General features: G+C 51.2%; 1 protein-coding gene across 2 annotated transcripts; it reads left to right on the top strand.

The window, feature by feature from the left end:
* Positions 1-8,273: 8,273 nt before the first annotated feature.
* Positions 8,274-14,319, top strand: ARHGDIA (Rho GDP dissociation inhibitor alpha). 2 transcript variants are annotated; one of them, XM_040244866.1, is made up of 6 exons: positions 8,274-10,341; positions 11,886-12,102; positions 12,204-12,287; positions 12,624-12,700; positions 12,780-12,843; positions 12,961-14,319. In XM_040244866.1, the coding sequence occupies exons 2-6, from the start codon at positions 11,913-11,915 to the stop codon at positions 13,158-13,160; spliced, it is 615 nt and encodes a 204-aa protein (XP_040100800.1). In that variant the 5' UTR covers positions 8,274-10,341; positions 11,886-11,912; the 3' UTR covers positions 13,161-14,319. The 2 variants fall into 2 exon arrangements, with proteins under 2 accessions (XP_040100800.1, XP_040100801.1); XM_040244867.1 differs by lacking the exon at positions 8,274-10,341 and adding an exon at positions 10,583-11,273.
* The last annotated feature ends 33 nt before the right edge of the window (positions 14,320-14,352 follow it).

Below are 14,352 nucleotides of genomic sequence, written 5' to 3'. Positions count from 1 at the left end.
AACATCCAAGAGTCCATAATGATACTTTAAAAAAATCTACTGTTCACCTCTGGAGATTACTTGGGCACTAATTCATTCTAAAAATTGGCCAATAAAAGGAAAGAAACAAATATTTTTTCTATACAAACTGTAGTTTGAAGGGATTAAGTAGCTGATGACTGGAGGTTTTTTGAAAAGAATTCCAGCTAAGGGACTTCCCTGGTGGTCCAGTGGCTAACACTCTGGGCTCCCAAAGCACGGGGCCTGCCTGGGTTCCATCTCTGGTCAGGGACGTAGATCCCACATACTGAAACTAAAGATTCTGCAAGACACAATGAAGACTGAAGGTCCCATGTGTTGCAGCTAAGACTGGGCGCAATCAAATAAATAAATATGAAAAAAAATATCCAGCTAAGAAACACAAAAGTGTTAGGAAAAAAAAAATCACCATTTTGTGATGCCTAATAAAATGATGCATGTTGGGAAGAGTCCTCAGCAGCTAATGTGATGATAGACAATAGTGGGCCAGGCAGTCCCAGAAGCCTACCATACCTCACTGCAGGTAGGACCAGCAGAGTGTCCCCTGAGATGAAGCACTGGGAAGCCCACAGCACTTCCTCAAACTGACCTGGGGCTCAAACCCCCTGAGATGTAAGGGGAACAGAAGACACACCATACTACATCACACCCGAGGGTTCACCTGGCAAATCCACAAGTGCCCATGGGAACTTCTCACCGCGGGTGTCCTGGCTTCCTCCCCACTGAAGTGCCACAAGCATAGAAAAGGAATCAAAAGTGAATGTGAAAAAAAAAAGTGAATGTATATAAATTGATCTTTGTCCTTTGTTCCTAAATCCTTTGAGATTTCCTGAGTGATAGGATCATCTTTTGTTATTCATAGCAAGGCCTTTTCAATTTATGTTAATGAATGACTCTTGGTGGACCCCTGGGTAGTTTTAGGGTGGGTGCTGGTCACCAGAGAGATGTAGGTTTGGAACTCTCAGCCCTGCCCCCTACCCTCTGACCTCTGCAAAGGGGAGAGGGGATGGAGATTGAGTTAATCACCAGTGGCCAATGATTTAATCAATCATGCCTTGTACTGAAAAATCTCTAAACCATGGGGTTTAAAGAGCTTCCGGATTGGCGAACACATCATAATGCTGGGAGGATGGTGCACCTGGAGGCAGCACAGAAACGCCAGCAACGTCCCCACCCCATGCCTTGTCCTAAGCATCCCCTCCCTTTGGCTGTTCCTGAGTTGTATCATTTATAATAAATGGATACTTGGGAGTAAAGGTTTTCCTGAGTTCTGAGTTGTTTATTGAACCTGAGGAAGCAGTGAAGGGAACCTTTGAATTTGTAGTCTGCTGGCAAAAAATGTGGGTAGCTCATGATTGGTGCCTGGAGCAGGGGCAGTCTTTGGAGTGAGCTCTCAGCCTGCAGGGTCACTCCAGTTAGCAGTCAGAATCTCACTGATGTGTGGCTTCAGACAGGTATGAGAATAAGCCTCTCAGTGGCACATCATCCAAGTGTGTAGTGTGGCCTCCATCTGGATCCTGATGTGAATAAACCAACTGAAATGACAGGGTTGTTTTTGTTTTTCCTTTTTAAGGTATTTTATTAAGTATAGTTGGTTTACAATGTTGTCTTAATTTCTGCTAAACAGCAAAATGATTCTGCTTTATATATGTATTGTTGTTGTGCCACAGGGCTTGTAGAATCTTAGTTTCTTAGTTCCCTGATCAAGGATTGAACCTGGGCCCTCAGCAGTGAAACTGCAGTCTTGGGGGGCACAGTGGTAAAGAATCTGCCTGCTGATGCAGGAGACAGACACCAAAGACGTGGGTTCGATCCCTAGGTTGGGAAGATTCCCTGGAGTAGGAAATGGCAACCCACTCCAGTATTCTTGCCTGGAAAAATTCCATGGACAGAAGAGCCTGGCAGGCTACAGTCCATGGGGTTGCAAAGAACTGGACGTGACTGAGCAACTGAACATGCACAACCACTGGACTGCCAGGGATTTTCCTATATATTCTTTTCCATTATGGTTTATTATAGAATATCGAATATACTTCCTTGTGCTATACAGTATACAGAATGCTATTTACCCATTCTATCTATAGTAGTTTGCATCTGTGAATCCCAAACTCCCAATAACTCTCCTCGACTCCCCTGAGACAAGAGCTTTGAGATAGAAAAATTGAACATGAACTATTAGATAATATGAGGAAAGCGTTGTTAATTTTGTAAGCAAGTTAATGATACTGTTATGTTAAAAATAACATAAAAATTTCCCAGTGGTCCAGTAGTTAGGATTCCGTGCTCGTAATGCAAGGGTGTGGGTTCCATCACTGGTAGGGGAACTAAGATCCTACATGCCACACAATGCAGCAAAAAAAAAAAAAAGGCTTAGGAACAAATTTAACAATAAAAGTACAAGACCTGCACACAGGCACACTGAAAACTATGAAATTCTACAGAAAGAAACTAAAAATTAAATGGATGCCTGGGGTGGGATGGCAGAGGGATAGACTGGGAGTTTGGAGTCAGTAGATGCAAGCTATTACACATAGAATGGACAAACAACAAGGTCCTACTCTATAGCACAGGCAACTATATTCAATATCCTGGGAATTAATCATGCTGCTGCTGCTAAGTCGTTTCAGTTGTGGCCGACTCTGTGCAACCCCATAGACGGCAGCCCACCAGGCTCCTCAGTCCCTGGGACTCTCCAGGCAAGAATACTAGAGTGGGTTGCCATTTCCTTCTCCAATGCATGAAAATGAAAGTGAAGTCGCTCAGTGTCCAGCTGTTAGTGACCCTATGGACTGCAGCCTACCGGGCTCCTCTGACCATGGGATTTGCCGGCAAGAGTCCTGGAGTGGGTTGCCATTGCCATTCCCTTCTCTGGGAATTAACCATAGTGGAAAGCAATATTATAAAGAATATATATATATATATGTATACAACTCAGTCTAAGAGTCCCTGCTTCCACTACAGGGAGCACAGGTTCAATCCCCGGTCAAGGAACTAAGATCCAGTGTGCCATGCAGCTTGGTAAAAAAACAAATTTTTTTTTCTTTAAATAAATAAATACATGCATAGAAATCTCATGTTTTGGGTTGAAACATTTAATATTGTTAAAATGGCAACTCTCCCCAAATTGCTCTATGCTGCTGCTAAGTCACTTCAGTCGTGTCCGACTCCATGCGACCCCATAGACGGTAGCCCACCAGGCTCCCCCGTCCCTGGGATTCTCCAGGCAAGAACACTGGAGTGGGTTGCCATTTCCTTCTCCAATGCATGAAAGTGAAAAGTGAAAGTGAAGTCGCTCAGTCAAGTCTGACCCTCAGCGACCCCATGGACTGCAGCCTTCCAGGCTCCTCCGTCCAGGGGATTTTTCAGTGTAATGGAGCTTCCCAGGTGGCTCAGTGGTAAAAAATCCGCCTGCCAGTGCAAGAGACACAGGTTGATTCCTGCATTGGGAAGATCCTCTAGAGAAGGAAATGATAACCCATTCCAGTATTCTTGCCTGGTAAATAGCATGGACAGAGGAGCCCGGTGGGGCTGTAGTCCATGGGGTCGCAAAAGAGTTGGACACGACTCCGACTAAACAACAATCCCTGTCAGTAAGTGTTTTGTAGAAACTGAAAACAGATTTTAAGATTTATATGGAAATTCAAAGGACCTCAAATAGCCAAAACAATTTTGAAAAGAATAAAGTTGAGAACCTACACTGCCAGGTTTCAAAACTTACTACAAAGCTATGGTTATCAAGAGGTTGTGACATATAGGTTACAAAACAGAATTGAGTCTATAAATAAAGCCTTAAGTTTGTGAATAAAATTTCAGCAAAGGTGCCAAGACAGTTCAGTGGGTGAAAACTATTAGTCTTTTCAACTCTTAACTCAGTTATACACAAACATTAATTCAAGATAGAGTGTAGACTTAAATGGAAACTGAAATTATACATATAATAGAAGAAACTATAGGAGAAAACCTTCACAGTTTTGGCTTTGGCAAAGAGTTCTGAGACACAGCAGCAAAAACATGAGCCATGAAAAAAAACTGATGTTAGAATTCACTAAAAGGTTGCCCTTCAAATGATGTCATTAAGGAAAACAATGTTGGGCTTCCCTGGTGGTCCAGTGGTTAAGAATCCACTCTGCAATGCAAGGAACAACAGTTCTATGCCTGGGCAGAGAAGATCCCACGTCACAGAGCAACTAAGCCAGTCTGCCCCAACTACTGAGCTCATGGGCTCCAACTGCTGAGGCCCTCGCACCTAGAGCCCATGCCCCCCAGCAGGAGAAGCCACTGCAGTGAGAGGCCTGTGCACAACTAGAGAGTAGCTCACACTCGCCACAAGTAGAGAAAGCCCGAGTGCAGCAGCCAAGACCCACCACAGACAAGAATAATAATAAAAATAAAATAAATACATACATCTTAAAAACAAAACACAAAGAAAGACAATGTCAAGTAACAGAGATACATCTGACAAAGGACTCCTATCCAGGACCCATTAGTGGTCTTACAACTGAATAGAACAATCAAATTTTTAAATGGACAAAAAACTTCAATAGATGTTGTACCAAAGAAGACTCTTCATCAAGGAAATGCAAATCAAAGCCACAAACATCATGTCCCACCCACTAGGACAGCTTTAATAAAAAACATAGACAATGCCAAGTGTTAGCAAGGGTGTGCCCAACTGGAACTTTCCCATATTGCTGTCAGGATTGTAAAATGGTACCTTCCTACCTTGGAAAAGGGCTTTCCAGTTGGCACTAGGAGTAAAGAACCCGCTTGCCAATGCAGGAGACATAAGGGCACAGGTTCAATCCCTGGGTTGGGAAGATCCCCTGGAGGAGGGCCTGGCAGCCCACTCCAGTATTGTTGACTGGAGACTCCCATGGACAGAGGAGCCTGGTGGGCTATATAGTCCATAGGGTCACAAAGAGTTGGACACAACTGAAGCGACTTAGCACGCATGCACACACCTTGGAAAACATGGGGAAATCCACTCTTGGCAATCTACCCAAGATAACAAACCAAACATTCATGCAAAAACAAATGCAAATGTTCATAACAGACAAAAAGGAAACCAAAAGTGCATCAACTGACAAGTGAATACAAAACAAAACATGCTATACTTATACAACAAACAGGACAAAGTGCACATTCTACACTATGGATGGAGGGCGAAACCTTAGGTGAAATCACAAGACACCAGAAGGTTACGTCAGGCGAGTGTATGCTCCTCGGTTTTTGTCTCGGCACAACAAAGATTGGAGTGATGGACATTAAAGCCCCCTCGGCGTGTCACAGCTCTCCGGTCTTAGACAGATCGTGTTATGGCTCTTAGACAAATCTGTTACAGCTCTATTTTATTTAGAAGATAGCAGGAGAATCCATCCTCAAAGAAGAGTGGAGGAGCGCGCCACTGCGCATGCGGCGGGTGGGTGGGGCGGGGCAGGGGTAGAGAAAGAGCGTGCACACGCTAGGGACAGAGAGAGAGGGAGAACCCTTCGGCTCCTCTTTTTCTGTTTTTTTCTTCCCCCTGGGCCTGCCCTATGCAAATCGGGCTTAGTCTGGAGTGCTGTTCTCCCTACAGTCTTCACTCCCGTCCTCGGACCGTCCTTTGACCTTCTTCTTCTGTTCTTTGTGGGCTTTTCCCTTCCTTGTCTTTTAGCTGCCGCCATTTTGGGCTCCTTTTCCCTATTCTACCTGTCTAACAGTTATATATTGTGTGATTCCACCAACATGAACGGTCCAGGAGACAAATGTACAGATGCAGAAAGCAGGACAGTGGTTGCCAGAGTCTGCGGGGAAAGAGGGCTTAGAGTAGGTGTCAACTACAAATAGTGCAAGGAAAACTTTCTTGGCCTGAGGATTATGCCCTTCTACAAATTTACTAAAAAATAACTGAATTGTCAACTTTGAACTGATGGATTTTGTAAATTCTACCTCAGTAAAGCTAACTTTCTATGTCATTAAATATTTTTATTTGAATAATGTAAAAAGTTGTAATTCATCACAGGGCTTTAAATTAATACATTTTATTTATTACAGTGTAGATGCTCTGGGTCTGCTCAGTGATCTACTCTGCTTTTCAGATCCTTGTTATGAAAACGTTTTATACTGTGAAAATGCTGAAATAAATGTCCTTCTGTCTGGGACTTCCCTGGTGGTCCATTGGCTATAAGACTCCTCGCTCCCAATGCAAGGGGTCTGGGTTCAATTCTTGGTCGGGGAACTAGATCTCACAAGCCACATCTAAAAGAACCTGAACACTGCAAGGAAGATCGAAGCTCCTGCAGGTCACAACTAAGACCTGTCGCAGCCAAATAAATATATTTTTTAAAAGTCCTTGTAAGTAAATCTTTGCACACAGCCACAGTTCTTTCTTCAGAACACTGTTAGGGTTCAAGGTATACTTTCACAGCCCTCCCCAGCCTGGGTGCTCTGGGTGTGGCCATGCCACGTCAGGTCACATCTCTTAAGATTCTTTGCTAATCTGACAAAAGTTTCAAAACAGTGTCATCCCTCTCCCCCATAGAAATGTGTCACATCCCAAAAGCGTCCAGCTCCTGCGAGAACAACCTGCACCTTCAGAAAGGACGGAGGGCAGGGACACAACATCAGTACTGGGGGTCGTGCTGCCATCCAGAGACAGTTGTGGGAGACTCGAAGGACCAGTGACCCTGGTCCTTCAACAAGACACTGCAAGGAGCAGAGACGAGGATCCTATTATGAAGATATGAGCCCAACTAATGCCATGTACAAAGCTCTCACCAAAAGTAAAACAATTCAGTACAGTCGAGGAAAATAATATTTATATCTTTAGTGATAAATTTGTTGGATTTCCCTGGTGGTACAGTGGACAGGAACCCCCCTGCCAATGTAGGGGACATGGGATCAGTCCCTGGTGCAGGAAGATCCCACATGCTGGGGAGAAACTAAAGCCTGAGTGATGCAAGTACTGCAGACTGCACCTACAGCCTGTGCTCCCTAACAAGAGAGGGCACCGCAGGGAGAGGCCCATGCATCACAATCAAGAGTAGCCCCTGCCTGCCACCAGAGAAAGCCTCAAGCAGCAATGAAGACCCCGTGCAAGCAAAACTAAATACAGATAATTAAAAAAACCAGAATTTGTTAATTTTCTTGATTATTCCAGGTACTTACTGCTCTATAAATTACTACAAAACTTGGTGTGAAACACACATTATGGTCACAATTCTGATGGTCAGGGAGTGAGATGATACATGTTTGCCTCCTGCCACAAAGCAGGTCTTCTGGGTCTTCAGCCCCCATTTTCAGATTAAGAAAAGCCACACCCCCAGATTCATCTTCACCTGAGTCCTGACTAGAAACCATGATGGGATGAGACTTTGGGGGGTCCTGGGAGGCAGTGTGTGGTAGAAGGCCACACATCATGCTTTGTCTTCCCATTGAGAGGTGGAACCTAATCTGTTATGAAGTGATTTCTGTTATGATTCCTACTCATCTTGTGTGAAACTCGTGGGATTTAAGCTATGTGAAGATATGTTAAGTGGTTAAAAATGGAGTCACACTGGCCAATGTCAACTTCCATGTTAGTTGTTTGGAAATGTCTGCTGTAGCACTGTGAGTATCTTAAGTGATAAACTAAGAATATTACTTTAGATAAGAAGCTTGAAGGATGATGTATGTCACTTGAAGAAAAAAAACTGTTAAAGAGTCAGGACCCCCTCCCCCTAGGGTTAACTGCTGCTCCTTAAGAGACCACTATGCCCAGTGACTTTGAAAACTCTTCCCTGGAGGAACCTACTCCACACTGTTGAGAGCTGTTCCAGCTATTTCGGACACTGCCAGAGGCCCTGCTGGAGCAGAAGGCAACTTCCCATTCATGTTTGTCTTGAGACCTATGGCCCCGGGACCAAAGACGCTGCTCGAGCTGAGAGGCCTCCATCTCAAGCTTCTCCCTGGAGTGGTTCATTACCCCCTTGTCCCTCCTTTATAATTGTGTGTAATAAACTGAGTGATTTGTGAACTGAATGTTGGCTACTGTTTCATATATCTCTATTCCTGATTCTCACCTGCTCTTACTGCTGGGCCCTGCCCTTCCTTCAGGCACAGAAAACAGGTTTCTTGGAACATTTGTTTTTGAAGTCCCAGTGGCCAAAATTCCGCAGGAGCCGTGTGGGAAGTCCTTGGGTCAACAGCCCAGGCTGAGCGCTATGCAACACAGTCATCTTTTTGTTGTTGTTTTATCACCTCAAGCAGCATATGGGATCTTAGTTCCCTGATCAGGAATTGAACCTGTTCCCTCTGCATTGGCAGCTCAGAATCTTAACCACTGGACCACCAGGGAAGTTCTGGAGTGATTTGTTACATACATGGGATGATGGTACCGCTGTTATTAACTCCCAAAGGACCTTTTTACTTAGAATATTGTGTGTAGAAATATTTATGGTAGAAGTGACATTTGAGGTTTGCTTCAAACTTAACTCCATGTGGTAAGATGAGGGCACACGTGGCACAGGGTTGGAGACAAGCTGGAGGGCACCTGTAGACGCTGATGGCAGATACTCTGGGCTTCATATTCTCATTCTTTCTGCCTCCATCCATGTGGTGAGCCACCTCCAAGATGGCTGAACGGCCCAGCTCATCTCCTTGTCCTCATGTTCCCGTGCTCCCCTCCAGCACTGTACTGGGGAAGCTCCACATGCCCAGCAGAAGAGCAGAAGCAACAGCACCTCTGACACTAGGTTGTGAGGGGCACTGTGGCTTTGTTTTGGGCACTTGCTGTTTCCCTGGCTCGAATTCTCTTTCTGAGGCCTCACTTGGGGAAAGCCAGCTGCCATACAGAGAAGCCAGAAGCTGTGGGCAGCAGGGAACTAAATCCTCCAGCCAACAGCCTGTGAGGATCAGAGCCTCCTGCCCACAGCACGTGCATGAGCTTGGAATGCCTGCAGATCCTTAAACCAGGGCCCTGGCTCACAGTTCAACCACAACCTCACTAGACTAGAGCCAGAACCACCGAGCGGAGCTCTTCCTGATCCTCGGTAAAGACAGTGTATGTTGGTCATTTCAACCTGCCAAATTCCAGGGTTATGTTTTTACACAGCAATAGGTGACTAATATAACAGAGTTTTAGTTTTCAAAAAGCACTTGGGTTATCGAAAAACAAACTTTTGCTCAGTCAGCGATTGGGCAATGTAGCAGGACACAGGATGAGTGCGGCGGGGTCTATCGGCGCGGTTTTCAGGTGCGCCAACAGGAAGCCTCAAAAGTGCATATGGAATAAATACAAGATTGGAATGCTCTGCCTTTGGCCAACTCAACTTTCTACATGTTAAGCTGACCATGTGACTCTTAATTACAGAAAACTCGCAAATATTCCCCCAAAGTTAAGACATTTCCAAGATACCAAGGTCAGTATTTCACATTAGGTTCTGTGACCTACAACGCCCCCACCACGCGCAATTCAGAGGTGTGTGTTTGTGATGACTCGGGTGTGAAGCACTTGAGGTCTTGCACTCCGCGAGGAGGAGGCGAAGGAAGAAGAGATGCATGCTAGCCCGGCGTTGGCAGCGCAGGCTCCGCCAGCCTGGCTACAAATCATACGCCCGGCTTGGCGCTGCAAAATGCTCGCTGGTTGAACGCGTGGGCATGTATCCGACAGTCGCCACGCCTGGTGACATCTGGGCTAGGAGTTTCCAAAAGGGCGACCGCATGGTGACTTGGTCTGGAAGGGGAAAGGCGTGGAGAGAGCTATTTGGACACCCGTGGATGAACGTCCGACGATAACTTCCGGGAGGGCGGACATCGGCGAGTGGGCGCGAAGGCAGCCTAAGGCCGGACAGCTGCCACTCGCTGACCTCTGCTACTTGATGGGACCGGCTGTGCCGGCTCGTCCCCGCGGCGTGATGGCAGCGGGACCTCGGAGGGAGAGATGCCCGCTGACGGAGACGCGCCCGTGACACACGCGCGTCCTAGCACCTCGCAGAAATACCATGCCGCGCTCAGGTTTCCCGTCGCGCTCAGCGAGACCGTCTCACTTCCCCGCCCCTTCAGCTTGCCGGCAGACTCCTGGGGATACCCGGGACTAAGAAAAGCCTGTGGCAAAGAGCACAGGAGCCCCAACCGGATAAATCTCCTCTGCCGCGCTGCCCAAACAGATGCGCCCACGAGGCCAGTCCGCAAGATGGCGGCGGCGCGCTGCCGGCAGCTCCTCGCACATGCGCTATCCGCGGCCCGCCCGGCGCGAGCGGAAGTCGCGTGACCCCGGAAGTGGCCGGCAGGGCGCGCGCGGGCGGGGCGGCGACGTTCGTCATTCTGTGCGGGAGGGAGCGCTAGAGCGGCGCGGACGATCCTCCGGTGAGTGCGGGCGGCGAGGCCAGCGAGCGCGGTCGGCACGGCGGGCGAGGCGGCCGCGGGGAAGGAGGCCGGGGCCGCGCCTTTGTTCTCGCTTCCCGCCCCGCCCGCCAGTCGCGTTGGGGGAATCTGCGCAGGGCGGGGGCGGCATTGACAGCGGGCGGCGCCCCGGGCGCAGGGCGGGCCCACGTGCGATCGGGGGCGCGGGGATCTGGAAGCGGGGGCGCGGGGATCTGGAAGCGGGGGCGCGTGTGCCGGGGGCGGGAGCCGGGGTCTGTGCAGATCTCTTTTGTGGTCGCTGCTCGTATTCGAAAGCCCCTGCTCGCTAGTGCGCGCGGACGGGGGCCAGGCGGGATGCCTCCTCCCCTGGGAGGTGAGGTCCCTGCGCCCCACCCTGCTTGCCGGGCCTCGCCTGGCCCAGATTGCAGGCCCTGCGGAAGTGCGGGCCTCGCCATCGCACTTAAATGATTTTGTCGCCTGCGGCCGCGCTTGTGTGACGTTAAGGCGTGAGCCTTCTAGAGGAATTCCAGAGGAAGCTGCAGGGAAGCTTGGAAAAAACGAGCCGGCCCCACCCTGCCTGTGGCGGCCGGGCGGTTCCGGGTCCCCAGCGGCCCTTTGTAAGATCTGGTCCTCACGCACATCCCGGCATTGGCTGTCTTTACTGGCAACCGGTGGCCCTGACCCACCTCCCACACCGCCGGGTCTAGTCTGAGTCGGTTTCAGAGACTCCTCAGGGATTTTACGGGGTGCGACGGTCATCCTTAGCGAAGGAAGTCCTGTGGCTGCCCCATCACTTCTCGCTTTGACAGCACTGCTCTGGGCTCTTCTGGGGCCCGGGCGGAAGAAGGATCTTGAGACTACCCATCACATGGCTGCAGCAGTTCCCAAATTCTAGGTCACAGACCCTCACAATTAGAGATTGGTTTGTCGGACAGGTAGGGTCTTTTAGGCCATTTTAGGACTTACCTGTGGGACTTAGGCTAGCCCCGTCATCTGAGCTCTAGGGGACCCCTATGTTTGGGCTGGAGTGAGACATGACTGACCCATGTACTGCACAAAGGCCTTGGTTTGTAGCTGGGGCGTTTTTGAAGGAACAGGCTGGTCAGAGAGAACCCAGCAAGAGGGTTTCCTTGAGGAGAGGGCCTAGGCAGCTCAGAACAGGAAGCAGCACTTGGTCCTAGTGCTTCCTGGTTGGACCCAGGTGCTGCTGCTTCCTGGGCAGCAGGGAAGCTGTGCTTGCTTTCCTCAGAGAGCAGGCTGCAGGTTTCATTTAGCTCTGGATGCTGGGGTGAGGTCCTGTGAGGTGGGCAGGGCAAGGAGGTGAGTGGCCCCTTTGGGCTTCAGGAGCCTGTGTCTGGGCCCTTTATGAAGTTCTGGCTGTCACTGCCTTCCTGTTAGAGAATGTGCACCTCCCCTTGGGCCCAGGTTGGGGGCTTGGCCACTTGCAGAGAGCCAGTGCAGATCACCTGCAGGTCCTGCAGAAGGGCAGGTGGGGACACACTGTGGGTCCCTCCAGGCTGCCGCAGCTCCTGCTACCCTGGTCACAGGTGTCTCACATCCAGCTAGAGGTGAGTATGGCTGAGCAGGAGCCCACAGCCGAGCAGTTGGCACAGATTGCGGCGGAGAACGAGGAGGACGAGCACTCCGTCAACTATAAGCCCCCGGCCCAGAAGAGCATCCAGGAGATCCAGGAGCTGGACAAGGACGATGAGAGTCTGCGCAAATACAAGGAGGCCCTCCTGGGCCGTGTGGCTGTGTCTGCCGGTAAGTGGGCCCTGGTTGGGTGTGTGGACGCCTGTCGCTTTTCTGGGTGTCCACCACTATTTCCCCTGCTGGCGGAGCTCTAACTTGCTGTCACTCTGCAGACCCCAATGTCCCCAATGTTGTGGTGACCCGACTGACCCTGGTGTGTAGCACTGCCCCGGGCCCCCTGGAGCTGGACCTGACAGGTGAGTGGCATCTCCAGGTTCCTGGCTGGGGCTGCCTGGCACCCTGCTAATTCACCTAAAAATAATTTGTTGAGGTGCTGGCGCCCTCTTGTGGGGAGCCTAGAAAGTGCAACCAAGTGATATAAGGCTCTGGCTTTGGTGCGGCCTGGGGTTGGGGGGTGGGGTGTGTGTGGGTGTCTGGGGTGTGGCCTGGGATGCCAAGGGGTGTGTGTGTTTGGTGTGGCCTGGGATGCCAGGGGCGGGTGTGTGTGTAGAGGGGCAGATGGGGCACCCCACCAGGGCTGGAGTGGCTTCCCCTCCCTGAACCTCCTAGTGTGGCGTTCGTCTCAAACGCAGGTGATCTGGAGAGCTTCAAGAAGCAGTCCTTTGTGCTGAAGGAGGGTGTGGAATATCGGATAAAAATATCCTTCCGGGTAAGGAGGAGGCTCAGGGGGATGCTGGGGGCTCGGACTGGAGAGTCTGGCTGAGCCCCGGTTGGGTGCCTCCTTGCAGGTGAACCGAGAGATTGTGTCCGGCATGAAGTACATCCAGCACACGTACAGGAAAGGCGTGAAGAGTGAGTGCGGGTGGGCACCAGGAGGGAGGTGGCCACTGGGGGCTCAAGGGGCGCCAGGAGGGAGCGGGGAAAGGCCCGCCTCAGCTCCCTGACCGAAGCCCTCCCCGCACCCCGCAGTTGACAAGACCGACTACATGGTGGGGAGCTATGGGCCCCGGGCGGAGGAGTATGAGTTCCTGACGCCCATGGAGGAGGCGCCCAAGGGCATGCTGGCTCGAGGCAGCTACAACATCAAGTCCCGCTTCACAGACGACGACAGGACTGACCACCTGTCCTGGGAGTGGAACCTCACCATCAAGAAGGAGTGGAAGGACTGAGCTGCGGCCGGGAGGCGGGCAGGGCGGGCGGACGGAAGGACGGACGCGCCCCACCCCCCCACCCCACCCCCCCACCCCAGACCAAAGTGCTGACAGGGCCCGCCCACGCTGCCACCACTGCCCCTGGGCTGCCTCCTGGCTGGCCTGTCCCTCCTCCACCCTTCCAGCCCGCCGGCCCCAGCCTCCTCGGTGGTCTAGTGTTGTTGCTGCTTCCGCCTGTGCTGTGGGGAGGGAGGCCTCGACCTCCCCTTCTGTATCCCTCAAGATTCCCCCACTGTCCTGACCCGACCTGAGTCCTTGGCATGGGAGTCAGGTATCGCAGTGGGGCTCAGGGTGCTCGGGCCCCCTGGGCCTTCTCTGTTACGTTACCTGGACTCCTGTCACCCCCTTCCTGGTAGGGGTGGGGTGTACCGCGTGGGGCCTCGTGGGGCCGGTTGTCCTCCAGCTTTCACTTCTCCCCGGTCAGTCTATCCATCACTGTCAGTAACGGTCTAACCATGATGCCTTAACATGTGGAACGTGTGCTGTGGGGGCGTCACTAACCTCTAACCCTGTGTCTGCATGAGCATGTGGTGTCTCCCCACCAATCCCGACCCCGTCTGTGATCCCCGTGGCCCGGGAAGGCTTCTGGGATGTGCTGGTCCCTAGTCTGCCCTGGCCTGTCCAGGCCCGCGGGGACAGCTCCAGGGGCTTGGGAAAAGCCAAATTGCCAAAACTCAAAAGCGGCCTCCAGTCCCACCTGGGAGGCTGGGTGTCTTCACGCCTCTGCCTTCTTTGTCCCAGTGGGCAGTGCCTAGAGCCCACGGCCCCAAGAGAGCCCTCGGCAGACAAAGCCAGTGGCCGAGCCTTACTTGTCCCTCCTGGCCTGCCGGCCTGGAGTTGTGTGCCTGGCCCGCCAGTATTTATTGCCTCCATATGTGCCGTCCTCTGGGCCCGCTGGCCTGCCCTTCTGCCCCCGGGCTCGGTGCCACCATCCCCAGCAGGCCCTCCCTGGACCCAGCCAGGACAGCCGTGGGACCAAGCTTGCACCGCTGGAGCCGTCCCCTCTGCCCCCACCCGACCCGACCCCACCCTCCCCGGTCAGGCCCGGGCCTAGAATGCACAGGAGCCTGTCCCTGCTTCTCCTTTTCTGACCGGGAAATAAACTTCCCCCTAAGGAGCCAGGGTGTCTGCTGCTCATCTGGTGGGGAAG

This window comes from Oryx dammah, unplaced genomic scaffold (assembly GCF_014754425.2).
Source record: "Oryx dammah isolate SB20612 unplaced genomic scaffold, SCBI_Odam_1.1 HiC_scaffold_8, whole genome shotgun sequence".
Taxonomy (NCBI): domain Eukaryota; kingdom Metazoa; phylum Chordata; class Mammalia; order Artiodactyla; family Bovidae; genus Oryx; species Oryx dammah.
This window is presented reverse-complemented; position numbering and strand designations above follow the sequence as displayed.

Bases quoted from the DNA above. Each gene is read 5' to 3' on its own strand.
- ARHGDIA (XM_040244866.1), top strand. From the start codon at position 11,913: ATGGCTGAGCAGGAGCCCACAGCCGAGCAGTTGGCACAGATTGCGGCG. The intron at 12,288-12,623 runs GTGAGTGGCATC...TCTCAAACGCAG, and splicing joins CCTGGAGCTGGACCTGACAG to GTGATCTGGAGAGCTTCAAG. The intron at 12,701-12,779 runs GTAAGGAGGAGG...GCCTCCTTGCAG, and splicing joins GGATAAAAATATCCTTCCGG to GTGAACCGAGAGATTGTGTC.